Source organism: Euprymna scolopes, chromosome 27 (assembly GCF_053919585.1).
Source record: "Euprymna scolopes isolate OS-2025 chromosome 27, ASM5391958v1, whole genome shotgun sequence".
NCBI classification, from domain to species: Eukaryota; Metazoa; Mollusca; class Cephalopoda; order Sepiida; family Sepiolidae; genus Euprymna; species Euprymna scolopes.
This window is the reverse complement of record NC_136508.1, coordinates 96,113,528-96,141,057: the sequence shown is the minus strand read 5'-3', so window position 1 is coordinate 96,141,057 and position 27,530 is coordinate 96,113,528. Positions and strand designations below refer to the sequence as shown.

General features: G+C 35.2%; 1 protein-coding gene across 1 annotated transcript in view; it reads left to right on the top strand.

Moving 5' to 3' along the window:
- Positions 1-27,530, top strand: part of LOC145248747 (uncharacterized) — a 199,072-nt gene that overhangs the window by 76,108 nt on the left and 95,434 nt on the right. The window contains exons 2-7 of the mRNA XM_080110392.1: positions 14,835-15,165; positions 17,643-17,872; positions 20,391-21,352; positions 22,408-22,815; positions 24,693-25,036; positions 26,520-27,470. Of these exons, the coding sequence (XP_079966518.1) occupies positions 14,893-15,165; positions 17,643-17,872; positions 20,391-21,352; positions 22,408-22,815; positions 24,693-25,036; positions 26,520-27,470 (3,168 nt within the window). The 5' untranslated portion in view covers positions 14,835-14,892. The remainder of the gene's footprint in view (positions 1-14,834; positions 15,166-17,642; positions 17,873-20,390; positions 21,353-22,407; positions 22,816-24,692; positions 25,037-26,519; positions 27,471-27,530) is intronic.

Genomic DNA, 27,530 nt, shown 5'->3' with positions numbered 1-27,530 from the left:
TTTGGATGCATTAAAGGTAACCAGCCACGTCTTCCCCCACTGAACCATGCGCTCGAGATCAGGAGAGAGAATCAGAAAGAGCTTTGTCATTTACAGCCTTTGATGTGTTGCCATAGATGGTTGTCATCAGCATAGATGTCAACGAATGATTTAAGTATGTGTTTAGGGAGATCATTGATATAGATCAGGAAGAGAGTTGGGCCCAGGATGGACCCTTGAGGGACTCCAGCATTAATACTGCAGGCCTCTGATTTTTGTCCATCAACCACTACTCTTATGAGCCTATCAGAGAGAAATGATTTAATGATAGAGAGAACATTTCCAGTTATACCGTACCTGGAAATCTTGTGAAGTAGGCCTTTATGCCATACCCTGTCGAAGGCCTTTGATATGTCAAGAGCAATTGCCCTAGAAAAGAAGCCTTTGTCAAGAGATTCGCTAATCCTATGAGATATAACCGTTAGCACATCTGCTGTAGATCTTGCAGAAAGGAAATCATATTGCGTGTCACTAAGAAGGTTATTCCTGCTGAGGTGGTTGACTATTTCTCTATTTAATATGGATTCCAGCAACTTACTCATGACACACAGGAGACTTATTGGTCTGTACTGAGAGGGAGATGACTTATCACCTGAGTTCTTAAATACAGGGCATACTGATGAGGTTTTCCAAGGTGTTGGAAAGCACTTCTCCTTAAGACAACGCTTCAACAGTTTCATAAGTATGGGAGCAAGTTCTGGTTGAAGCTTTTTTAACACTATAATTGGGATGCCGTCAGGGCCAGTTGCTTTACTGGAATCAAGGTTCTTGATTAGCTTGGCGACCTCATGCACAGATATTTGTATGTTACCTCGCGAGTTCTGTGTTATAGGAGGAAATATGGGGAGTTGATGGCCTTCGTCGCATAGGGTAGAATTAGCTGCAAAGTTCTTGGCAAATAGTTTGGCCTTGTCTGAAGCTGACGAAATTACCTCTGGTTCATTGATAATGGTTGGGATAGAACGCACACTTCTGTTCAGGATCCTATTTGCTATTTGCCAGAACTGGTGGGAACCAAGCCGTTGATCAGCTACTTTGGATTTAATGGACTGGGCATATAGCTCTCTTGCATTTTTTTATTACTCTTTTACAGTGGTTGCTGGCGTTCCTGAAAGCAGCTTTAGTCTCAATGCATCTATTACGTTGGTAGCTATGGAAAAAGTGATTTCTGTGCGTGATGGCAGCAGCACATTCTGGAGAGAACCATGGCTGACTGTTAGGTTTTTGTTGGAATTTTTTTTATGGTATGAATCTGTCTATGCCTACAATTAACCATTCGGTCAGGTCTGATACTATAGAGGACACATCCTTTTTAAACATGGAATGCAGGGGTAGATCAGATATAAATGTACGGAAGCTATCCCAGTCAGCCATGGAGTATCGGTATACAGTACAGTGGAGGGATACGTCTGGGGACTTATTACATGCAAACTTGTTTGGGTAACGAAAGTTAAATAATCACATTCAAAATGTTCATGTGAATAGTATGTCTATGTGAATATTTGGTGGTGTAGCATTGTGTATGTATGTGCGTTGGTTTACCTTATTCTTGTGTATACCTGTGAGTAGCAATTCGTTTCTGTTCACGTGACTGTATGTAAGAATGTGTGAAAAATGAAAAAAAAACCTGTATGTGAGTCATTGAAGCGATCCTTTTCACCTTGCTTTCTTCAGTCAAAGGCACACGATGGGGTTAGGGTTAGGATTAGGATGAGCAGACGTTCTGAGGGTTCTTCTGTAGCCAGTTGGTGAAATCTCTTTATTCGAATTTTTTTTTCTGTTTGTTTTAAAGAAGTTTAAACGAAGTGGAGAAAGAAAGAATAATAATTAGTCATTTGCTTTTTAGCGTTCATTTGAATCGTGTCTTAGTTTGACTACACACTCCCTGTAACGTTTTTTATGTTTCAATATCAAAAAAAATAGATGAGTGTTCTTGGGTTAAAAGATGTAGAACAGTTGAGACAGCAGTTATTTGACAGAGAAAAGCCAAGGGAAACATGAATAAAACGAAGTGATGAAAATCGACCTGAGAGAAAAGTTATAAATACCTGGCTAGATTGGTTAGTTTTCAAATAAATATCTTTAAACCGTTCAGAATATGCCAGCATATAAAACGGACGTTAAAGAGAATATGAAGATGAATATAGCAAATGTATTATTTCATTAACCGATTTTATTTCGTATTTTAATTGCAAGTAAAAATATTACCATGCAACTCTGCCCGAAAGGAGACTAATTTATGATATAATCACACATATTTGACTGTGGTGCGTGCGTATCGGTAGATAGCCAAAAACCTGAACTGCAACCATTAAGAAGGATTTAGCTGAATTCTCAGGTTCACAAGTGGTTGGCCTTTGGCAGTTGAAGCATGATTAGGTTACCATCTTGTGCAACCTTGCTCAGTATTACCGTGCATGGATTGCCATGATTTTGGATGTGGTTCAGGCCAGAATAGTCTGTTCAACCTAATCAAGATGTACACTGTTGCAGCAACAACAACAAACTGCCACTTTTAAATATTCTAAGCCGTTCGTGGTTGTCAATTTAACATTCCAGTCACTATAAACATTGAAATTAAAGATGACTGCACAATCACACATAATATTAAACGATCATCCATCAAATGTCATGTAGACAATGTGAGTTTTTTTTTTTTTTTTTTAAGCACGATTGAAAAACGTCATCTAATACTGGACACTCCTGTACAAAGATTTTGATGTAAAATAATCTTTGGATTCTTTGAAATCCTGTTCTTATTTCGAGTGTTATTTTCAATGTTTTAGTCAATGTAACCTCTGACCTAAATTTGACATTTTGTGCAAGTTCTATGGGATTGGTCCGGCATCAGTGAGGCTCTTAATATTTTCTGGTCCATCACAGGAAAAGTAAAAAAAAGAAACAATCAGCGGTGCTCAGAACAGGTGCAACACCATAACCTTTTCCTTCGGTATTTTAATTAATATCATTTATTTTAATTTTTTTCTTTTTTTTCTTTTACATTCAAAACAGAACCATAACATGTTTCATTTTTTTCTTTCAAAGTAAAATGCCAAGAATAAACGACCATAGATACAATTTCCTATATACAAAAAAAAAATAATAAATATAAAAACGGTTTGGTACATCCTCACATTTGCTAATATATACTATATAACAGCAAAACATTAAACACAGTAATATATTATTTAACATTTAACAGCATTTTCTTATGCCTTTGATATCATGACGACGGATTTTTTTTTTTTTTTTTTTTTTTAGTAATTTCCTGTCCGTTGTATTTATATTTTAATATGAACTCCATTTTTCAATTCATTGAGTTGAAATATAAAATGAATCTATCCAGTTTCCTAAAAATATTTAAAGGAATCTTACAAATTCTTATTTTTTCTACTGAATCTAATATGTTCAGCCTTTTACTGTATTTATTTATTTATTTTTTTTTTTTACAGTGATCACCACTTATCAAGGCCCGGAAGCCACTCAGGGATAAGGGTTATTGCAAGTACATTACGTTAGTGTGGAGATTTGATGAAGTGTTTACTTAAGGGGGCGGTTCATTAGGAATTTGTTAACGTTGGACTTGAAGACATCAAAGTTGTAGTCCGGTGGGAAGCAGGCAGACGGAACAGAGTTCCACAGGCGTGCAGTTCTAAGAAAGAAGCTTTGTTCATGGAATCCACGTTTAGATTTAGGCACAGATAAAGAGTGGGGGAAATTTTTCACAGTGGATTCAGCTAGATGGGTGTTTTTCGTGAAAGATTGGCGAGGGGAGACCAGAGATTGGAGTTCAGACGAGCACCTGCCATGGAAATAACGATAAAACAAGGATAGGCTCGCAACGTCTCTTCTGTGGGAGAGAGGTTGCAGGGTAGAGAAAAGGGCATCCCCCACTAAGCCACGAAGTCTATTTTGTACTCTGTCAAGACAGGATAGGCTGTTTTTAGCAGCTCCTGCCCAGATATGGCAATAGTATTCCATCCTTTTTATAATATATTCCATTCTTATATGCACGTGCCTATATATCCTGATATAATGGAATTCTCTTGAAGAAATATTACCTTAGATTTTTATCATTGCCTCGCATTATTTTGGACAATTACGGTTTTCTCCAGAATGCCATTTCAAGGACCTTACATGAACAATTTATAAAGTTTGGACTTTTTCTTTTTTTTTTACTTTTCCCCTATAAATTTTTTTCCTCTTACTCATTATTTGCATTTCCATCTTATCTACCCCTGCCCATATTTGACATTTTACTTTCTCTTTTTAACAGTTCCTAGTTCTTTATTTGCTGTTTCTATTGATTATTATAAGTATATACTTATAATTGTATATATATATATATATATATATATATATATATATATATATATATATAATGTGTGGCATCCGTCAGTCGAAACGACTATGGATCAGCGCCGTATTAAGATGTTGCCTGTATGCATCCTTTTGTGTGACTGTAGAGACCAATTCTTGATTTGCATAGTCTGCCACAGCCTTGACATACGAAGGTTGTTATGCAATTTACCGCTTCGTCCGGCTGTTCCGCCTGTACACTCACTCTTCTCCTAGCTCTCTTTGCAGCGTTTTCAACATGGAGGGTCCTCTCGCTGATGATAATCCCCTGGCGTATCATTTTCCTCCAGGCAGTTCTGTCAGCTGCAGAGGCTTCCCATGTATTCCTGTCCACCGAGAAAGCCTTCATGTCATGCTTGCAGACATCCCTGTAGCGAAGATGGGGTCGCCCCCTCTTCGCTACAGGGATGTCTGCAATATATATATATATATATATATATATATTTCATTTCTAATCTAAATGTTCCTAAGTCGTTTTTTTTGTATATCTTTTTATTTGTATATTGTTGGCTTTTCTCTTCTGATGAGAAGCATTTAGCTTCAAAATGTCATAGCCTAAAGAGGTTTTTCTTTTTTTCTCCTCTTTCCTTATTGATCTTATATGTGTGTGCAAGAAAGAGAACGCATTCTACAATCGAACATATCCTCCACAAAATAAAAAAATGGTTAAGTCTATGATTGTTTAAACACTTTTTTTATTTTTGTAAAGAACGCATATTGTCACTAAAGTGCAGGAGGCTACTGTGATAGAAATAAGATTATTATAGTGTTACTAGTTATTCCTACATATATACACACGTGTATATATGTAGTAATATGTAGTAATATAGAGTAATAACATTTAACACTATAAAAATCTTACACCTATTACAGTAGCCTCCTGCACTTTAGTTATTATATGCATTTTTTACATAAATGTTTAAACAATCATAGATTTAACCATTTTTTAAAAAATTCCTTGAGTGGCCTCTTGGCCTTGATAATGTGGTGATGCCTATGTAAAAAAAAAAAAAGAAAAAAGCATATGTTTAACTGTAGATTACTCTTTTTCACACTCGCTCACACACTATTACTCCACATGGTTGTTTTCAGATGTCTGTTGACATTGACCTTTAACCTGCCGCAGCCAAAACTGTTTGTTATCGGAAATGCCATTCAGTAAAAAGCAGAAATAAAAACTCCTCTTTGTGATTAGTTTAACTTTTGCGAAACAGTAATTGGCTGGAACTTTACTACTTCCGGTTTTAACTTGACTTTTGTACTTGTATTTTTTTCTCTCTTCTTTTTACTCTTTCGCCTCTTTCCCATTGCGGCTTCACTTCTTATAAAATCGTTGACATTGTGAACCGTTGTCGCTATTAAATACTCATTATTCCCAAAGAATATTCAAATCATTCTCATCATTTTTACGGGAGTTTGTTTTCTGCCTGGCAGTTATATTTTGCCTTGCAAAATCGTTCTTTTTTGGAATCGGTATCCTTCGATTCGGAATAGTGGCATAAACGGTCCCCACTAATTGCATTTAATTTGATCCATAAACATGAAATACCAATGAAACGAGATAATTTCAATTTCTTTTTAAGCTTGAGTCTTAAATGTTAGACATTTTCTAGAATCAAAATCATATAATGGATTTTAATCAAAATTAGAATAATAATTCTAGACATAAGTTTTAGTAGGACTATATCTTCAATTTAGTCTTTGTAAGGTCACATACAAGTGGTGATAAATTGATCAGTTTGTGGAATTAATTTTACCCATCTTGGGACGGGTATTATTCTAGTGTGTCTGTATGTGTGTGTGTGTGTGTGTGTATATATATATATATATATATATATATATATATATATAGTGCAAAACTTTGTTGAAATTCAAGGAGTTTATCTTTTTTATAACTTTCGTTTATTTTCTGCTGGATTTTTTCATTACAGCTGTCTCGTTAGCGAGAAGACAATTTTATGATTAATGGGTCCATAAAAATATCCTGTCACCAACTTCTTTAGATGATTTTTCCAACACCAAAGATGGTGGAAGTGTTGAAGCGCGGCTTTGGAATTCCTTTTCTCCAAATACCATGTTTATCATGTAAAAAATATACTTTTTGTTGTTAAAATCGAATGGAAAAATCATTTGAAGTTATGATGTGTATTAGGTTTGGTTTATTCTATAATTTATTTAATATTAAAGTACAATTATTCTATAATTTATTTAATATTAAAGTACAATTATTCTATAATTTATTTAATATTAAAGTACAATTTCTCCAAGCATCATTTGTACTTAATTTATAAATAGTAAAACTTATCTCGCATATTTTTAAATTTTTAATCTTTTTTGTAAAACTTTACTTGCATATTTATTTTTTTTAATTAAAAGGAAAATATTTATTTTTGTAAGCCACCATTCGCCGCGGCATAGAGTATTATTGCCACATCTAACCTAGTTCATCTACCACTTGCCTGTCATTCTTAGAGTCCCAAAAAGAGTCTCAAATCTAATACGTTGTGCACTGTTGGCTAAGCTCCAACTTTTGTCCCATCGGCACAATGTTGCATCCTTGTCTGTTATACAGCAGAATGTGATCACAGCACTTGTTCCCCCTCGACGTACATACTCTCGGCTAACCAAACAAGCAGCAAAATCCTACCCTTTCACTATTGAGGTCTGTAGATGCGAAAAGGCCTTCTACTCTAATAGTTTCCTTCCTTGGACTTAGACTTTAAAATTGCTCTCCTATGTTTCCTGCATTCCTGATGGTACTGGCATGCAGAATGTTAACTGTTCAATTTCTCACAATTCCTAGTAAACATAATCCCAAATAGGATCTCATTATGCCTTGTTTGAGATGAAAATGTTTTTTACAAAAAAAAAAAAAAAAAAAAGACAAAAAAAATTTTTTTTTTTTTTTTCTTACTTGGATTTTTTTTCTGGTTTTTACAGTAAAATTTACCTGTCATCTGACAACAGTACAACATCAGTTTTTAATGATAAAGATAAATGATTTCCTACTCCCCCAAGTATCACGATGTAGATCTGCTGGTTTTTATGATAGTTTGCTTGACAATGGACTGCTTACTTTATTGAGAAGATTTGCACTTGAGTTCAACAATAAGACGTCTTTTTTTTGGGGGGTCAGGGTCTCTTATAGTATAAACAAGCTGGTGCTGTTGTTAGTGCAAATAAGGTTGTTTATGCAATTGAGATTAAAAGGTGAAAAGTCAGATGGACGTGGCTGACCTCATCTTCCTTGAATGGATTAACCTTCAGAACAATCTGTTGAAATTTAATAACAAAATAAGCATCTCTCCCCCTCCCTTCCCCCCTCTCTCTCTCTCCCACCATTTGATTCGTAATTCATTTGGAAGTTGAGTGAGGTTAATGTTGGTCACTAAAAATTGAAATCTGGAAGTCATTGGTGACGGATCGCATACCTCAACTCTTGAGTTTTATACTTCTTCTTAAATGTTAAAATAAAAGAATATATTTTTATAAAAAAAAACATACGGTGTAAACTTATTTCATACAGCATTTCATTCTCGCACCAAAGGTTCCTGCCCATAGAATTAATGACAATTAAAACCCTGCCACTAATACCCCAAGAGAGGACCAATAAAACAGACATAACAGACGTCATATTTAAAGGGGATGTGCCTTTTTTTTTTTTTTTACATAGGCATCACCACATTATCAAGGCCCAGAGACCACTCAAGGATAAGGGTTAAAGAGTGTACAGTAGAAATTGGACAATATAGTAACCATTAGTAATGAAAAATTGGTAAATTTGATAACTTATATGGAACGGCTCATCAAGAACTTATTTACGTTAGACTTGAACACAACCATATTGTAGTCAGCTATATAGATAGAGGTTGCAAGGAGGAGAAAAGGACATCTCCTACGAGGTTACGAAGTCTATTTTGAACTCTATCAAGGCAGGCCAAGTCCTTTCTAGCAGCTCCTGCCCAGATGTGGCAACAGTATTACATCCTTGGACGTACCTGGCTCTTATATAGATAAAGAATAGCATCAGCAGTGAGATATCCACTGGATTGGTAGAAGTATCTCACCATTTTTCCAGCGGCCTTGGCAACAGATTTGATGTACGTGCCTATTGTTTTATTGCGTGTAACACTTGGAGAGCTGGTGTGCAGTGCCCAGGACATAACAACCATTCCAGAATATCCCCAAGTTACACTCTTCAGAAAACGATTAGGTTAAAACACGTTTCTGACATGTGCCATCTGTATAGAAATTATCGACATTTTGGTAAAAGTTAACAAACATGTCAGTTAATGGAACTTGTTACGCTTTGTTCGTCCTGTCACTCTTATCCGTTTCCTCATTTGATTATTTATTTTCCGCACATGTACTCTCAACATATGTCATCTCACAACAGCTGTTACAAAATGGAATATTAATATAGCTAGTGGAACCCATGGAAATTCCATGGTGGTTTGTATCTTTATTTGTATAATTTATGTTTCAGAAATTTTGAGATGTAATTTGACAATTTGTATTATTCAAACTACTGTTCTCATCTTGGATGTTATTCCTTTCAGCTGATGTAACCCCCGATCTTCAAGTGCATCTTCTCAAACTCTAGAAGCTGTACGGAATTTGGAATGGAACCCTTTATTTAAACAATGGGGTTAACTTTATTCAGCCATAATGGTATTCTTTTTGAAATAAATGTCTGTCAAGGTCAATACTATTATAAAGAAATGACCCTTCTTTTTCCATAAAAATATTTATCATTTCGAATTATATTTATCTCGAAATAAGAGGTCAAGTGTTATAAAAAGCAACTTCAGCCTCTGTTAGAGGCTCCTTTGTTTGGATTTGAAACTGACATTCTGTCATAAATATAGAAATGAATATCACACTTTTATTTTTCATGTTTCTTAATAGAGTACTCTGGAGTTGTTTCCCACTAACCTACTGGAATCGGACCTATAAAAAAATCTTAATCTATATATATAAAAGAGAAAATGTATGTATGTATGTACGCTTTTCCTCGATGTCCACAAAAAGTTTCTTTCAGAGAAGCGCTCGCTCGCTTCACAACTTAAAACTTTTTATATCATCTATAAATTGTAATATCTCACACTTAACCACGGAGCTCACTTGTCTATTTAATTTTATTGACTTTCAAACGTTAATTATTCGACATTTCCCACATCGGCATGCGTTACATTTGGTTTTCGGTTTAAACAAAAAGTGAAACTCGACTCTAATTACTGGCCCGCGCGCCCTCCGGGGCCCGGGCGACAAGATCAAAGTGTAGTATCTCTTCCGACAGATACTGCAAGCAAAGACCAGATGTGGGGGCAACCCCACATACCTGACCTTTAACCAGCTCCCATTTCCCACCTCTCGGGAGCTGGTCCCCTTTTTCTCTTCCCCCTCCCTTCACTCCTCACATTAAAAATTGGCCTTGTGCCTAATTTGCTTGGTGGAGGAGTAAATAAATACCTACTGGCCGAAAGCCAGTGGTCTCTAGAGAGCTAAGTAACGTTTGGTCAATGTCGACTTCGTCATATCAGACGGTAGCTTTCATTTCAAGACGATACGCTCCCCCTAATAAACAGGGAGCGGGTTTTTAAAAACAAACAAACCGATTTAATGTACCTCATTAAAAACTGTTCCGCACAAAATGCTAACTGCTGAATACCTATCGCCGTCACATCAATCAAAAACGCGCACCTGTTTTTTTTTTTTTCACACTTTACTATTTTCCAACTGCGCGTTAAGGCTTCGTTATTTTTTTTCACTGGCACCTGTTTTTTTTTTTTTTTTTCACTGGCACCTGTTTTTTTTTTTTTTTCACTGGCACCTGTTTTTTTTTTTTCACATTTCGGGGTTTTTTTTCACACACACCTACAAACACCTGGGCAACGCCGGGTACCCCTCACTAGTCTTTAATAAAAACAGAAGACTATGGCTATGACAACATGCCTTGTAAAAAATAGTCTGTATTTTCTTGAGAAAGACACTTATGGATTAAAAATAAGAATTTAAATAAATATATTTAAAAAGAAAATCTTTATTTTGACATCTCTGAACCGTTATATTTTTCAAATGTCAATGCATTCAAACGGTGGAAAAACTTTCTACTTCATAAATACTTAAAATAACTGTCCAAGCGAAGTAAGAGGTCAAGTGTTATAAAAAGCAACTGGCATAAGCAATAACACAAAAGCGTTTCGTCTGATTCACTTTCTGTTGACAAGTGATCTCCATATTAATTGATTTAAAGTAACATGCATGTACATGACCCACTTTCTCCATGAGCCATGTGACGATCATCCGCTTGCATACTGTGTCAGACTGAACCAGAATATGAATCAGCAAGTTTTGATGTTTTGATTTTTTTTTTTTTTTTTTTTTTTTTTGCATCAGATTTTTTCCCAAACATAAAGTTATTCACGAGAAAAACTACTGGTTAGTAATGACTGGAGTTCGTGAACTTACTTAGAACTTATATGTAAACTAGCATGGCTACTTGGCAATGCCTGGGGTGAAAGTGTAATCTATATATTAATATCATAGTACCTTTGACGTATGTACGTCCGTCCGTCACGGTTTCCAGATTATATTATTCGATCGGGAGATTCTATTTATTAAAAAGAAATGATTAACATATAATGAACATTAAATTAGCGTATCTATATAATAATTTAATGTTCGTTTTAGAATGAATATAGCAATTTGTGACTGCATTAAAGAATTTGATCAACGATACCAAAGAAGCATGAAATACAAGATGAGTTCGCTGGACGCTGTACTAGCATGCCAGCTTTTGGATAATGTAAATTTAGCCAACCAGCAAAGCCTGACAGCATATGCATCAAATGAAATGCTATGACAGGATAAAGTCTGCCGTGAAGAGAATTTTTGGTGACATTCTGAACAAACAAAACATGGTCACACAATCACAAAGTCAAAATGCTAACATTGTGGTGATTGAGCAAGAGACAGCATTATTTACGGATCGGGGTAAGAAGCTGTGAGATTAACTGTAGCCCTCGGCGCAAGAGAGTCCGTGTGTGCCTGGCGTGCGGGGTGGTGGCTGATCCTGTGGTCGGGGCAGCGGAAGAAAGAGTTCCAAGATGGCGCCTACCTGCTTTTATTAGAGACGGAATCTCGCAGGATCGCAAATTAGCTAGGCCATCTTGAGGAATAAAAATCTGTCCATTGGAGGTGCGAGGCAGTCGGGTTCTGACGTTCGTGGCGATCAGTACAGTGACCGTTGGGTTCCGTTAGTGACTGTTGGGTTCCGTTTCTATTCGTGCAGTCAGCTGAGCTTTGTTAATTACCTTCGCGCCGTGGCTGTCATTGTTTGTTGGTTCGCTGTGTGTTGCCGTGGTTCTTCAGTGAAATGCTTCGTCGCCCACCATGAGACTCCCCGTCTCCAACACGTCGGAAACTACACAAGATACTCTTACAGAAGCATAAACCACATCATTCTTTTTCAAAACCAGATGACAGCGTTGAAGGAACCAATCCGCCTGACAGGTATGAGGAAACGAGTAGATGCCAGATTTGTGAAAGCATGTAGCATTGGTGGAAAGAATCTCCGCATAGAAATGAGTCAACAGAATTTACAGAAAATTTTAATTTGGACAAAAATGATTGCCGATAGACGAATGCAGCATCACATTTTTTATGCAGAACAATGCTTCCAAAAATGGAATTTTTGTTATGGAATCATTACATTATCTAGATAGTATGAAGTGTAATATTGCGTAAGAGTCACAAGCCTTTTCATTTTGGTAACGGTAAAATGTAAATTCTTTCAAGAAAGTTTTTTTTTTTTTACACAGTGATCACCACTTATCAAGGCCCGGAAGCCACTCAGGGATAAGGGTTATTGCAAGTACATTAAGTTAGTGAGGAGATTTGCTGAAGTGTTTACTTATGGGGGCGGTTCATTAGGAATTTGTTAACATTGGACTTGAAGACATCCAAGTTGTAGTCCGGAGGGAAGCAGGCAGACGGAACAGATTTCCACATGCGTGCAGTTCTAAGAAAGAAGCTTTCTTCATGGAATCCGCGTTTTGATTTAGGCACAGATAAAGAGTGGGGGAAATTTTTCACAGTGGATTCAGATAGACGGGTGTTTTTCGTGAAAGATTGGCGAGGGGGGACCAGAGATTGGAGTTCAGACGAGCATCTGCCATGGAAATAACGATAAAACAAGGACAGGCTCGCAACGTCTCTTCTGTGGGAGAGAGGTTGCAGGGTAGAGAAAAGGGCATTTTAAGTTATTTTACCTGCTAAAATAAGTGATGTAACGGACCAGGGTATATTAATACCCTAGCTCGCCACAAGAAAATAATGAAACGAATGGAATTGAAGGAAACAAAGATTCAATTGATGGATAAGATAAACATCGTTTATTTACTGTTGAAAGAATGAACCTTTTAGTTATAACATGTGTTCATGTCCACGCGTGTGTAACCAATGTTCGTTGCGGGTCTGGTGTTGTAGAAAGAAAAGAAAATGTGTGTTCATCTCAAGTTCGGGTCTCTATCATTTGTTCGCGCGTGGGAATTGAAGTGAGTAATGTAATAGAACGAGAAATGGCTGTCCATCGTGTAGACAAAGAAGAGGATAGAGGCTTGTCGTCAGTCAGCTACGCGAAGGTGTTCTCAGGGACCAGTAGTAGATAGATAGAGAAAGAGTGAGAATGTGTACATACGGTCTGTTAGCTCGTGCCACATACATAGTAGCAAGTGGGTGTGACGCACGCGGTCGGTCCATAGACCGACCGATCAGCACGAAAGCTGGTCCTAAAGAGAAAGAAGCCGGTTGTTGCTCTCTCTTTTATACTCGTTTCCGGTGGTCTTTTGCGCATGGGTATATTTCCTTAGAACGCGGAAGTGACGTCGTCCATATGTGCGTTCGTGTGCGCGTGTGTGAGTACATGTGTGTACATTAGCGTGAGTGTATGTACGCGAACGTGAATATATGTACGTGTGTGGACGTGAGCGCATATGTTTGTGTGTGCGTATGTATATGACAAGTAATATAGCTTGAAATGTGAACGCGTGTTTTTGTGCGAGACTTGAAAAGGTTCGCACAGTGATACTGGATGCAATGGAAGTTGTTGATGTGGATATCCCACTTCTATTAAGTAAACGTTGATGAATGACTATAATAATAAAAAAAAAACATTGCAGAGAACTAAAATATTATTAAAGGGCCGAAACAATTGTACACTTCTATAGTAAATAAAACTGAACCTTTTTTTTTTTTTTCTTTTAAGATGAGCATAAAAATGAGTGTCTTTTTCCAGTGAAGTGGTATATTATAAAAGTGTAATATATAAACAAAACCAATATGTTGGGTATCTGTGACTGAAGACAGCAGCCGCTGGAAAAGAGCAGTAAAGGCAAACTCCAAAAGGAGGGAGGAGAGAACACAGGTTAGGGTTGCAATAAAGCTCTTGTAACAACACCTACATCTGTGGCATCTGTAACAGTGTCGATTCAAGATAGGTTTTCACAGTCACAGTAGATGCTGCAATTTGGCAATGGACTAATCTAAGGCACAGAGCTCCATTGTCTTCCAAGATGTACAGATGGCCACAAGATATCTATATTTATTGTCGGTCTGATCACACTATATAACTGGTTAGGTTAAAAAAATAGGTTAGTTAAGAATTCTTTGTTTGTAGAAGTGTGTTTTGGACAAACGTGCTTAGCCACGTGAGTTGGTAACGTTTTGGAGCCACACATATTATAACTACCGGAGCTCCCTTGAAGTAACGTTTAATAATAATTAGGATATAGAAACTTGTAATTTTTAGTTAGGCAAAGAGAACGTTTCAACAGATGTCAGTTTATAAATTCTCAAATGAAATCCAAGTCTAATAAACAGCAGTAGTAATTGTGACCCAACGGGTCATGGTTAGATTATGAAACATTCAAGTGAATATTTCGCCATCTGTGTTATCGGTTTTGATATCACAAACACATAATCATCTTGAATTCCTGTTTTTTCCAGTGACACTACAAGTATTACATTTACATCTGATTATAAATTACAACGCCCAGATTTGAACTCGCGATCATTAGATTACAAACGATGTACCTTATCTATTAAAACCCAACAAAAATACAAATAAAATTGTCACTAGTTTTTATTTCTTCCCAACCCATGAGGCGTGGTTGCAATTAGGATAGAGATTATCAAAGTGTGAAGAGAAATGTCTGGAAATTCTAAATGTTAATCTGTATTTGAAACTACAGCATTGACATGGTAAGAGAGAATTGTAGGAGCGAATCACCAGGTGAATTACAAAAAAAGACTTATAAATGAAATAGAGAAACAAGGCTGTTATAGCAATAATTTTGCATAAATAATTGCTGTTTTGATATGAAATCCTCTAAAAGTAGAAAATCTAAATTTATTTTTTTTTGTTTTAATTCCAGATTGAAAACTCCGTCATCATTTTCGAGTCGGAGTCCTAACTTTACGGCTCGACCCAAGATGTCCGCCAAGGGTTATTTTGATGCCTCTTCCTTTGATATTGCGGCTAAGGGTTATTTCAATGCTATAAAAGAGGCACTTAAACCTGAAAAGTTCCATATACAAGCGCCAACCCCTCAACTTTTACGAAAAGCTCAGCAGGCTGCAGTAGACCTGAAACGACCAATTCCTCGTGACGGTCAAGGAAGAATTCTTCCCCATCCGAGTAGAGGGAGTAAATCTGAGATCTTCAAGAAAGAAGACTTCAAAGATGTTGATCACCATGCCCTTCATGTAAGTAAAATGATTTACTGTCCTTATCATTATCATCATTGGTTTAATGTATATTTTAAATCTTTTGAGATCTTCAAGAAAGAAGACTTCAAAGATGTTGATCACCATGCCCTTCATGTAAGTAAAATGATTTACTGTCCTTATCATTATCATCATTGGTTTAATGTATATTTTACGTGATGGTTAGGTTAATTTGAAAATTTCTATCTCTGTTTCTGATTTTTGAAGATGAGGATTGATAATTCATGCTATTTGGATAATTTAGACTACTGTTCTCATGTTTAGTGTTATTTTAATGTTTTAGTCGATATAACCTCCGACCTTCTTCAAGTGTATCTTGTCAAACTCAGGAATCTGCACAGAATTTTGAATGGAACCTGTGATGCAATGGATAAAGTACTTCAGTTGTAAGTTACACTCTTCTAGAAGTTTAGGGTTCAATTCTCAGTGCGGACAAGATTCAAAGGTACAATTGCGAATTACTTAGGACTTCTGATTTTGGCTGGTAGAAAGAGAGCATGTTACTTCTGTAGATTAAATAAAGAGGTTTGTTCAAAATTCTATGCAGATTCTAGGTGTGTCTTGTTGAAACAAGACATGCCTAGAGAATGTCAGCGGTTAAATTGACTAAAACATTGTTAAAATAATAACTCAAGATGAGAATAGTAATCTAAAGAATCTAAATAATAAAAATGATTTTTTCCGTATTAAAATAGTTATTACCGCCTGTTGAAAATAAAAACACATATAATGAACTTTATATATATATTAGTAAAGGCTGAAACAAATGTTTGCTCTAATCATCAATGAAAGATTTTTTTTTGAAGAACGTAATGTGTTTTTTGTTCATGTAATGAAAAAGTGGTTAAGAAATAGTTTTATTCCTACTATTGAGCAATTTAATGGAACTTTGTGTTAAAAAGTTATATTCGAAATAGAAAATTTTGATTTTATATATATATATATATATATATATATATGTGTGTGTGTGTTGGCTATCCAGTTGTGTGTATTGAGAAATCATTTTGACAAAAGCGTACACTTGGTGACAAATGTAAGAAACAACAAAATAATTATCAAATATACCAAAAGGTCATTTGAATAAAAATTATGAACCTGACATCTTGTTTAATACCTCGGGCGTATGTACCAAGAAATCATTTTGATAAAAGCGTGCACCTGCAAGAACAATAAAATAATTATCAAATGTACCAAAAAGTTATTTGATTAAAAATTATAAACTTGAGAGAGGCATCTGCATAATAGCAAACTCAAACAGATGACAACTACTGGAGAACACACACACATGGAGAGCGATGCTAAAAAGAATGAACACCAGACCATACAAGTATGTAAAAGAAAAAAAACTTTTATTGTTTCTTGACCGCTCAATGGTGATAAGCCATGAGCGCAGCGAGTATGCTTTTGTTGTAAAATGCATGAGCTTCCCATGTTTAATGATTGTTTATTTTAACAACAATGATTTCTTATATATATATATATATATATATATATATAAGAAAAAATATATATATATTTAAAAGAGTGTAGCCATCAACAATTGTGGGTTTTTTAAAGGTTTTCATCATATTTTTATTTCAAAATATTTTTATAACGCACATGTATGTATATATATATGTGTATGTGCGTGTATGTGTGTATATATATCTTTTCCTACCTATTCTCCATCTTACTTGTGTGTGTGTGTGTGTGTGCGTATACTTATGTCTGAATGATTAAGCGCATATATACATGCGTGTTTTGGTTGGAAAAATATATATATATATATATATAAGAAAAAATAAAAATAATTAACCAATATGTGCCTGACGTGTTAGTGGTGGACGTGTGTGAGTGTGTAGGTGGGTATGTATATGTGTATGCTCCTACATATATTTCTGTGTATGTGCGTGTGTGCATGTGTGTGTGCCTGCGTATGTGTGCATGTGCATGTGTACATGTACATGTATGTATATGTATGTGTGTGTGATTGTGTGTTAGTGTGTGCTATACATAGGGAAAGAAAAAACACCCTAAAAAATCATAAAAACCTTCACCAAATTGACCAAAAGCGCCCTCTTTGAATCTAACTTTGACCGGATATTTTGAACACTTACAGTTGGAGACAGAATGTCTGAGACCACACATCACTCTGAAAAACACATTTAGTATCAGCGGAGGTAAAAATAACTTTTCAACCCCCCATTTTAAAGAAAAACTTTTTACAAAAACATCTGAAGAGAGCACACCCTAAGCTCATATATATATATATATATATATATATATATATACACACACACTTTATTCTATTGTGCTTCTTTATTTTTACTCTCCCGATCTCTCTTTGCCTTACCAATTCTCTTTTTCTCTCTTTTAGTCTTTCCTCTTCTTCCCTTTTATACTATTATCTCTCTCTCTTTTTTTGCCCATTCATTTATTTCTGTCTTTATTCTTTTACTCTATTCCTTTTCATTCAGGCACCTGTATCCCTGTTGACAGCCAACATTGAAGAGCTGGTCGATTATTTGGTTAGTCCTTATGAAGACGATGTTTCGGCTGTGCGTGCCATTGTCCGCTGGATTTCTGGACAAGACCTGCGTTATTACGAAGTTCAAAACGAGGCTTCACCAAATTGTGCTGCTCATTTCTTAAATGAACTGAAAAATGGCAAAGGTCGATATGACAAAATCTTTAATCTAATGTGCAAGTAAGTTCCCGTTTTTTATGTCTGTATGATACTATTGATGAGCCCTCTCTCATATGTTAGGAAGTAAAAGAAAGAGGAAAATGACAAAAAATGAGTAAATAATTTTATCAGCAGAATAATGGGGAGGAAGTTGTTCACTAATATACATAAAAGGCAGCTGAAGTAATATTGTTAATCAAGGTGATATGGATATAAATGTAGATAGACTTAGTTTACAGGGATTTTGAGTCGCAATAAGTTTTGCGACAGTTACGAACAGTTATAAACAGTTTTAGGTTTGCAATGGTTGAATAGAGTTTTGAGTTTCCATTTGGACACAACGCATTTCAGGTGAAAACATTATGTACTTATGTCATGATGAGACTAGTAGAAAGTCCAAAAATTATGACAAATAATCCAGTAGATGATGTGCTAGAAATATTGAACAAAAAAAAAAAAAAGAAAAAAGTCAATAACAATTACATTCCTAGAAATCTTGTTTAAAGATGGCGGACCCTTAATTTAAGTCAAAGGTTATTTCCCTTGTTTGTCATACAGAATTGATCGCACAAGTTTTCCATATTAAAGCATCCAATAAATTCTACTTGTAGTTATTTTGCTCAATATCAAATATACCAAAAGGTCATTTGAATAAAAATTATGAACCTGACATCTTGTTTAATACCTAGGACGTGTGTACCAATAAATTCTACTTGTAGTTATTTGGTACTGGATTATTTTTAAATTTTGGGATTTTTACTAATTTTGACATAACATGTAAGTATATAATAATGTTTTCACCAGAAATGTGTTGGTTTAAAAGATCACCAATGTAAACAAGCACCCAATATTTTATTCCCAGAAATAGCTGTATCTGAAAGTATTATCAAAAGTGTGTACATACTGTTGTTATGAGAATATATTAGGTTGATGCAAAAATAATGACATTATTTTTGCATCAACGTCATATGTAAAAATTTCTACTTTTAAAAGGGAAATAACTTTCTACTGTCAAACAGTTATTCCCCTTTTTGTTGACTTTTGCACTAAAAAAAAATAATGGCAAAATCTTTTTCACATTTCAGTCGTGTAAGTTATTGATGAAAAAACAAATCTTGGACAACATCGGATGGGGACGATTAGTTTATATGAATACATCTTTTATAGAACTAGAGAATGGAGCTCAATTACCATGGAAATGACGTTATAGTAGCAACATCTTATCTGCAGAGAAGAAAAAAAGACATATTCATTATAGATCACAAAGTTCATTCTTAAACACTTGATATGTTCTCGCTTTTGAAAAAAGTGTCAGTAACCTGGGAATCCATCCGGAAGACACCTTATGCATATGCAAATGGTTATGAATGATAATTTTCCTAGATCCTATATTAATCTTGATCTCTTGGGATATTCAGTGAATAGTCACGTGTCAATCTTCCAAAATGGCAGCATCTATTTAAGAATGAACTAATCATGTACCAGAATTGCTTTATAAAATATAATTAATCTCTTTAAATTTTTTAGTCATAAGGTTTTTATCTTGACACAAGAAGCTCTTCTGATCCTGATTGAATTAATATTACCATTGTTTTCATCTTTTAACTTAGAATTTTTTACAATTCAAAGCTTCTCTGACTGGATTAATGGAACAACTACATTTAATATTCATAATTGGATAATTGTCTTTTTTTTACAATAGTTATTTATTTTGCCATCCCTTTTTGGATTATTGTTCTATCACAAGAATCTTTCTCCACTCAAAATGTGAGGTGTGAGAAGTTTCCTAGCTCGATAAACGAAACTTACTTTCTTTGCAACAGATTTTAAAGAACTACTTGAAGATAAGAGTTAATGAGATATAATGATTATCAGCTTAAAGATGTGGAACATTATGGGAGTACTAACATTGATCAAAGTGATGTTTTATGGAGTAGTTTATCACAAGAATTTGACATTGGATGTGAAGATGTAGTTATAATCAGCAGGGAAACTATGTATATATCCATTGATATCTTGTATGTTTTTATATAGAGTGATCTGGTTCTTGGTTGATTGTGTCTGTCAGATATATACTCGAGTCAAAACAATGAAAAGAATATTCTGTTGTCATAGCCCTATTCATTAGTATCTCCCTCCTTAGTTACTTTAGTTCTATTCATTAGTGTCTCCTTCCTTAATTCTTCCAAAATAGCACTTTAAGAAAACTCAGGAATGTCTTTCTGTTATTTTCTGCATAAAAAAATCTACGGTAAAAGACTTATGTATAAAACCCCTGAATATATAAAGGACTTTGATTTTTTTGTTATTAAAAAAAAAACTGATAAAAATTATTTTATAAGCTTCACTTTGTCAACGTGTATTCTTGAATGATCCCTATGATATTAGTAGCTTGTGGTATCCCCAATGAGAGATCCTCTGAGGAAGTACAAATTAAAATATTTTCCCTTGAAACAAAAGACTATTATTTATTTTACAAGTTTCACTTGGTCAAAAGATATTCTTGAATTTGAGATTTGTTTTATTTTTAAAATTGCAGACATGCACAAATCCCATCTGCAACAATTAGTGGACATTCCAAAGGTATCGGATACAACGTGGGCGATCCACTGACTGCAAGCACTCATAATATGTGGAATGCTGTCTTGCTTGGGGAGGATTGGTATCTGATCGATGTCCACTGGGCTTCTCGAAAGGTGTCTGGCGTTGAGGCTGAAGAATGGCAGCCTGTTGACTTCAATCGACAGAAAAACGAAGAAATTCCACATGATGTCTATGAGTTTGATGAATTCTATTTCCTCACGGATCCTGAAGAATTTATTTATAGCCATTTCCCTGACAAGGAGGTATGGCAGCTGCTTGCGCGACCCCTGACCCTTCCTGAGTTTCAAAAAGTTATTTTGCTAAAACCAAAATTTTTCCAGTTCGATTTAAAAGTTAAGAGTCATCCATGGTGCACACTTAAATCAGTCGATGGTGCTGTTAATATCGAAATCAACACGAATCGAGAAGATCTCTCCTTCTCATATGAATTGTATCGGTCGACAAAAGTTGACTGTGGCCAAGAAAGGCTACAAAAATATCTATTTTTAGAGAGGAACCCTGAAGAAAAGAAAGTGTGCGTAGAAATTCGGTTTCCAACAACGGGAAAATTCAAGGCTGAAATCTATGGTAAAGACTCCAAGAGCAAATTTGAATGGCTCTGTTCATATGTGCTGTATTGTGAAAAGCCCGAGGCTAACTGTATGCCATTGCCGACCAACTTGAGAAGTGAATGGGGTCCAGGGGTTGACATAAAGAAGACCGGTGTTATCCCCCTGACTCACATGCGAGGAAAAATTTTTGTGGACAGTGTAGAAACTGAGATTAAATTCAAATTAGACTACAATGTAGATATGATTGCTCAGTTGATGAGAGTCGATGAAAAAAACTTGGACCGATATATTTTGCTTGGAATGTTGGATGACATTGCCACAGTGAATGTGAGAATCCCACAAAAAGGTGAGGAATATTTTTGTCCTTTTTTGTTCATGTTTTGACTATTAAAGTTTACACATCAAGTAAACTAGATGATGTAGTCTTTTCTTGTAGTAAACTCTCCGAATATCTTAGCATTTTAAGTGAAACTAACCTAAACTTCTCAACTCCTCCTGTTTTAACATGACAAAATACTTTCGTTTCTGCTGTAAGGACGCTGACAGATATATACACGGAGACTTGGAGTTTATATTTGGAGCATCCTTCTCTTAACTAGAGAGCAAAATCTAGAATTGGATGATCAGGCCTTTATGTGCTTTATGCTAGTCTTTCTCATTAGTCTGTTAATTATATTTTCTCTACTGTTCCAAAATTCCAAGATGTTGTCCATCTTACTGTTTATTTCTTCCAGCATGTTAAAATGTTCAATTTTGGACATCATTCTAAACATATTCTTTGATGTCCTTCCAAAATTCATAAACTGTCACAGATTGTTTAAGATTTCCTTCTTGTATATCTAAAAATGTCATATTACTTCTATATTAGGAGATTATTATTATTATGCAGAAGTCTTATTTTTTAATATTGTTTTATAAAATGAAGCATATATATTGTATAGAAGCTTGCATAAGGGAAATAATTCTTTGATTAAAAAATTAAGTCCTTCATTTTAGTTAGTACATTACGACTAAAAAGCCGACATCCTCAGACAAAATCTGCATCAGTTTAGGGTTAAAGACTGAATAATTTTTCTAAATATTAGATATTATTCATCTTGGGCAATGCTGATCAAGAAAATATAAATGTCGTGGGTGTTTTTGAATATTTAAAATTTTAGCTGAACATAAAAACACGTATGCAGAGACGTTTGCCCGTTATATAATAGATTGGACTATTTTGATCAACAAAATGACAATTTGATTTTGGAATCTTTTTATCTTAGTGACATTACTCAATAGACGATCTCACTTTTTTAAAATCTGTGTAAACGTTTAATGTTGGTAATGAAATTGCCTTAGCATATTATTATTATATAGATAATAGATACATATTTTAACTTTATCCTTGGATTTTTTTAGGTCAATATGCACTGTGTCTTTTTGCTAAAACCGATCCATCCGAAAAACAATTTGTCAATATTTGCAACTATCTTGTGTGTTGTATGGAAGACTTTGGAGAGGTGGATCCTTATCCGCAGACAAATAACAGCCGTGTTGGCCCCCTGGAAATCTTTCACAAACTGGGTTTAAAAATGATCGACCCACTTCCTGGATTAACAACGGTTTCACAAGATGGCATGTATACATTCAGTGTTCTTGTTCCACAAGAAATTGATTATTTTCCCAGAATGACTTTTCATGCAAAAGAGGATTTCTCCGACTATGCTGGTTGGTACCGATGTGGCGAGAACGTGACTTTCAATCTTCGCTTTCCCAAACCAGGATTTTATAAATTCAGTTTATTTGCAAAAAGTGGCAATAACGAAGGTAAGTGAATTTTATTAGATTTTTAATTATCTTGCTTTTTCTTAAGTCCATTTTTGTTATCACTTCCTCCCATGTTATTCTTGACCTTCCCTTATAAACTGGCCCTGCTGCCTCTTCTAGATCTATTAACCCAAGAAAGCTCATTCATTCTTTCAATATGACAAAACCAAGAAAATTCCTGTTCTTCACATATTTTCAGATATCATTCAGATTCAATCTTTCTTTGAGGTTGACAAAATTAATCCTATCTTTAAGACTGATTACATACCATTATATCATTCTCATATCATTTCTCTCCTTTGAATGCATATCTTAAACCCTCACTGGTTAGGTTTCACTTCCATACATTATTACTAGTGCTACCAGATCAGGCTGTCTAAAGATATTGAATTCCTGAACTAAAATGCACCAAACATTGATGCTATTGTTTTTCCTTTCCCTTCTGCAAAACTCAATCTTGTTCGGCAAATTCAAAAACGAAAACAAACAAAATAGCATGAATAAATAAAGATATAAAGAATTTGAAGTACAGTCACTTTTTCCAAAATGACTGGATTCGACGTTATATAACCTGAAAAGTATGTAAAACAAAACAACCGAAACACATACATCATACACATGCCTTATAGATTCTTTCTTTGGTAGAAGGTTTCTGCTTATTCAAATGATGTGTTGCACAAGCAGTTGTAGACATCCGAGACAATCAAGTGTGTTGCATCGTTATTTAAATTATTTGCTTTGTGTTTGATAAAAGCAGTTTAACTAAACTTTCCAAGTTTCTTGTATCTTCTATTCTTCCTCCTCCCTAGTTTGAAGAGAAGCTTAAGAAACATTAAAGAAAATACAAAGTCCTTTCTAGAAGGAATACATAGAAATTTCAGTTTATAAAACCATTCTTGTAATAGAAAAAGTAGTTGTCCTAAGTAAAGAAAAATGGCAGCATAAATCAAGTCAGAGAAGCTTTTCCAGGTAAAGAATTAATCCAGTCGGGATCAAGAGTGTAGGGGTCTTCTCATGTCAAGCCAGAAAACCATGAATGAAGAATTCACAGAAATTCAGTACATTTTAAAAAGCAATTCTGGCATCTGATTACATTGTTCTTATTACCCTTGGTTATAAATATAATCGTCCAAATCTTTGTGGTCATACCCTCTCAGTATGTCAAAACTATTGCAACAAAATTAGTGTTTTCTTCCTATATTATAGTTAAAAGAAAAAAAAAAACCCAAAAAAACTCAATCAACCCCACTCTCTGGAAGGATATTTTTCTCCATAGCTCATTTAAGGATGCATTTTAAGATAACATTTTCATTATCTTCTCCAGTTAATTTTACACAAGAATACATTTTTAAATTTTATATAAATTCTCTAGCCTTTATTTCTATAGGGTACACACATACATGTAGGCATTAAATTTTACATATATAGACATAATTTCCTCTTTCTCTCTCCCTCTCTCTATCTCTTTGCATCTGTGTATGGATTTTTTTTTTCTTTTTACTGTTATCCTCATCTTCATACTTGCTGTTTCACCATGTTTCGGCCAACTCATCCTCTGGCCTTCTTTAGGTGGTTAATTGTGATGGGATAGAAATGCTGAGTCTTGTAACTGTACTCCCAGTAATTACTGCCTTCTGTGGTTGTTGTTGTCTTCCCACATTTTGGTCAACTAATACTCTGGCCTGCTTTGAGTAAGATTGAAATCACTATCTTCAAACAATGTGGGCCCCTTTTTTCTCTCTCTCTCTCCTTCTATCCTTTTCTCTCTATCCTTTTCTGTCAATCTTCAAAGAGAAAACCAGCCTCTCCTGTTAAAGGATTCACTTTTATTTCTTGTTTTTTTTTTTTATTTTAATGCTCTCCTTACCTCCAAACAGGTGGCTACCCTGAGGTTCTTTGTATTGTTTTGGAGGTGCCATGGCCGATGACAAACTGCTTACCGTTTCCCAAGAGGTTCAGCAGTTACAAGGATTCCTACCAGATTTTCAGCCCCAATAAAAGATTGCTTGCAATTGGCAAAACAGAAAAAGTGAAAGTCTCTCTGTCGGACGCAGACGAAGTTGCATTCATTGAAGGTGAAACGTGGACTCACTTGCAGAAGAATGAAGATGATTGCACATGGCAAGGGCAGATAATTCCAACAGGAACAGCAGAAATTGTTTCCATGGCGGCAAAACTATCTAAAAGTGAGGGAAGCTTTTCAGCGATCATGTCGTTTGAGGTAAGTATTTTGGATGAGGAATTTTATTTCAAAAGAGAAAAAAATAAAGAAAATGACAAATTTTTCATAAGCAGATCAAGAAATGTTTAGCTGCTACTACTATCATTACTACTTCTGATTTCGACTAAATCATTACCTTTTTATTTCTTCTTCATTATTGCCTTTTTATTGTTCTCTTTTGCTTTATCTTCGTTTTTCCTCTTTTTTCTCTTCATCATGCCATTTTCCTTTTTTTTTTCTCTTATGACTAGTGGGGGGTACCCGATGTTGCCTGGGTGTTTGTATGTGTGTATGGGAGGGGGGTAAGTAATAACCCTACTTAAATATCATAAAAAAATACGATGTTAAAAAAATCGGAAAAAACAAAACGAAAAAAAAAATGGCATAAATAAACCGGTCGGATCGAACCTGTGTGTATGGGCGGGGGGGGGGGGTAAACTAAAGAATAAGCGAAGTAATAAAAAACATTGCCCGGGTGTTTAAAGGTGTAAAAGAAAAAAAGAAAATAGTTTTGGTCGGGAGGCGGCTTAAAGCCAACCATTTAACCGTCTCACCCACGAGTGAGAGTAATTGATTAACGTGTTAAGTAAAGGCTTATAAAGCGAGTGAAAGAGGTTTGCGGGATCGTTACGATGACGTGGTGGTATTTTTAGTTTTCGCTTCCCCCAGATGATGATGGTGGTGGTGGTGGTGGGCGGGGGGAAGCAGTTCCCCATTGTCCAAATTGAATAGCAATTGTCTGATATAAGGAGAAACTCCACATTGATCAAAAGCAGATTGCTTTCTGGACGTTTCGGCACGAAAGCCGAGAACCATGTCGTGTTTGAATTGGTTTCGCTTTTCATACGAAAAAGCTGAATCAACACGTGAGAAGCCAAAATAGCAATAATTTTGTAAAGGTCACTGTAAATAAATCTAGATGCGACCCTCATTCCCAAATCGTAGATATTATCTAGGGGCTATATAAACAGTTCTAAGCGATAGTAACTCTCCCCCTCCCCCGGGATAGTAGTGATTTTAAAAAAAATCTTACTTGGGTACTAGCAACTAGAATTGAAACCAAAACATTTAGCGCTCCAGTCTTAGTCATTATTGTTTGAGTTATCATCAGATGGATACAAAATAATTAAAATCTACACATATGTACAAGAATACTTTAACATCTACCAAGTTCCAATTTTTAAAAATTTGGACTCCTTATCAACTATTTTTACTGATTAAAAAAAAACTATAAAAAAAACAGTCTACAAAAAGTGCAATCATTTGACCCACCTTGTGCCACTAGGTGACCCTGTATCTTTGGAGGAGATGCAATTTGAAAAAAGTAGAGGCAAACAGACATAGTGAGTGTTGTTAATTAGATTAGCGATTGTGTAATTAGTGTATATATAATTTGTATTATGTCATTGGTATTATACAATTCCTGTTAGTATGTGCATTCTATCCTGACTATTTTGATTAATTTTTGCTTTGAATTTTTCAGGTGATCGATGAAAAGGATCTTGATCACATATTTCTCACTCAAAAGCTTTCACGTGAAGAAGCCGATCAGGAATATTTAGAACGAATGTCTCAACGAAACAATGCGAGAAAAAAATCTCAGGGTAACAGCATGATGAATCAAATTCAACGGATTGCCAAAATGAAACAGCAGAACTTGGATGATGAGACTTTACAGCGAATACAGCTGCAAGTCGACAATGAAGACAACAATGAGATCAATGATGAAGACGACGATGATGACTATGGCAGTGATGGGGAGCATGAACTCCCCGTGAGTGACATGCTGAATAATTATTTTGAAAAGCACAAAAAGTCCGACCAAAATTATGATCATAATGGAAATGACCTCTTTCCTCGTGATGTGAGTGATGAAGATAAAGAATTTGATGAGAAGGACGAAGGCGAAAATGCTGAACTATATCCAAATTCCATTGTTGATATTAATTTGAATGACATTAGAAAAGACCCGGTAGATGAAATGATTATCTGTCCCGATATTAAATCACAAGCATTTGCTGATAATCCATCCGTCTTTCAAAGCAAGTCTCTTATGGATGACTCGCAGACAAATGAGTTAGAAAAATTAGAAGAAATTTTCCCAGAAAACATTCCGCTTTCCGATAAAAATATCCAAGATGATAATGGTGAGAAACATAATTCTGAAACTTGGCATATTTCCAAAGTCGAAAGGGCATTGCTTGAGAAATCCCTGAACCCTGGTGTTAATAATTCCAATTTAAACAATTCTGAGAAAGATAATTTTCAAATATTTCCATTGGTTCCAAAAGTCAATGAAGAATTAACACTTTTAATCAAACCGGATTTCAAGCATTTGGACAACACGGTGCCACCTCCATCACCTGAAGATGACTTCACTGACAAGTTGATTAAAAAAGTAGCCAACATGGAAGAATCAGTTGAGAAAGAAGAGGTGAATATTTCTTTGGTATTTATTTCTGATTTGAATTCAAATGTGAAACTAACATTTTTG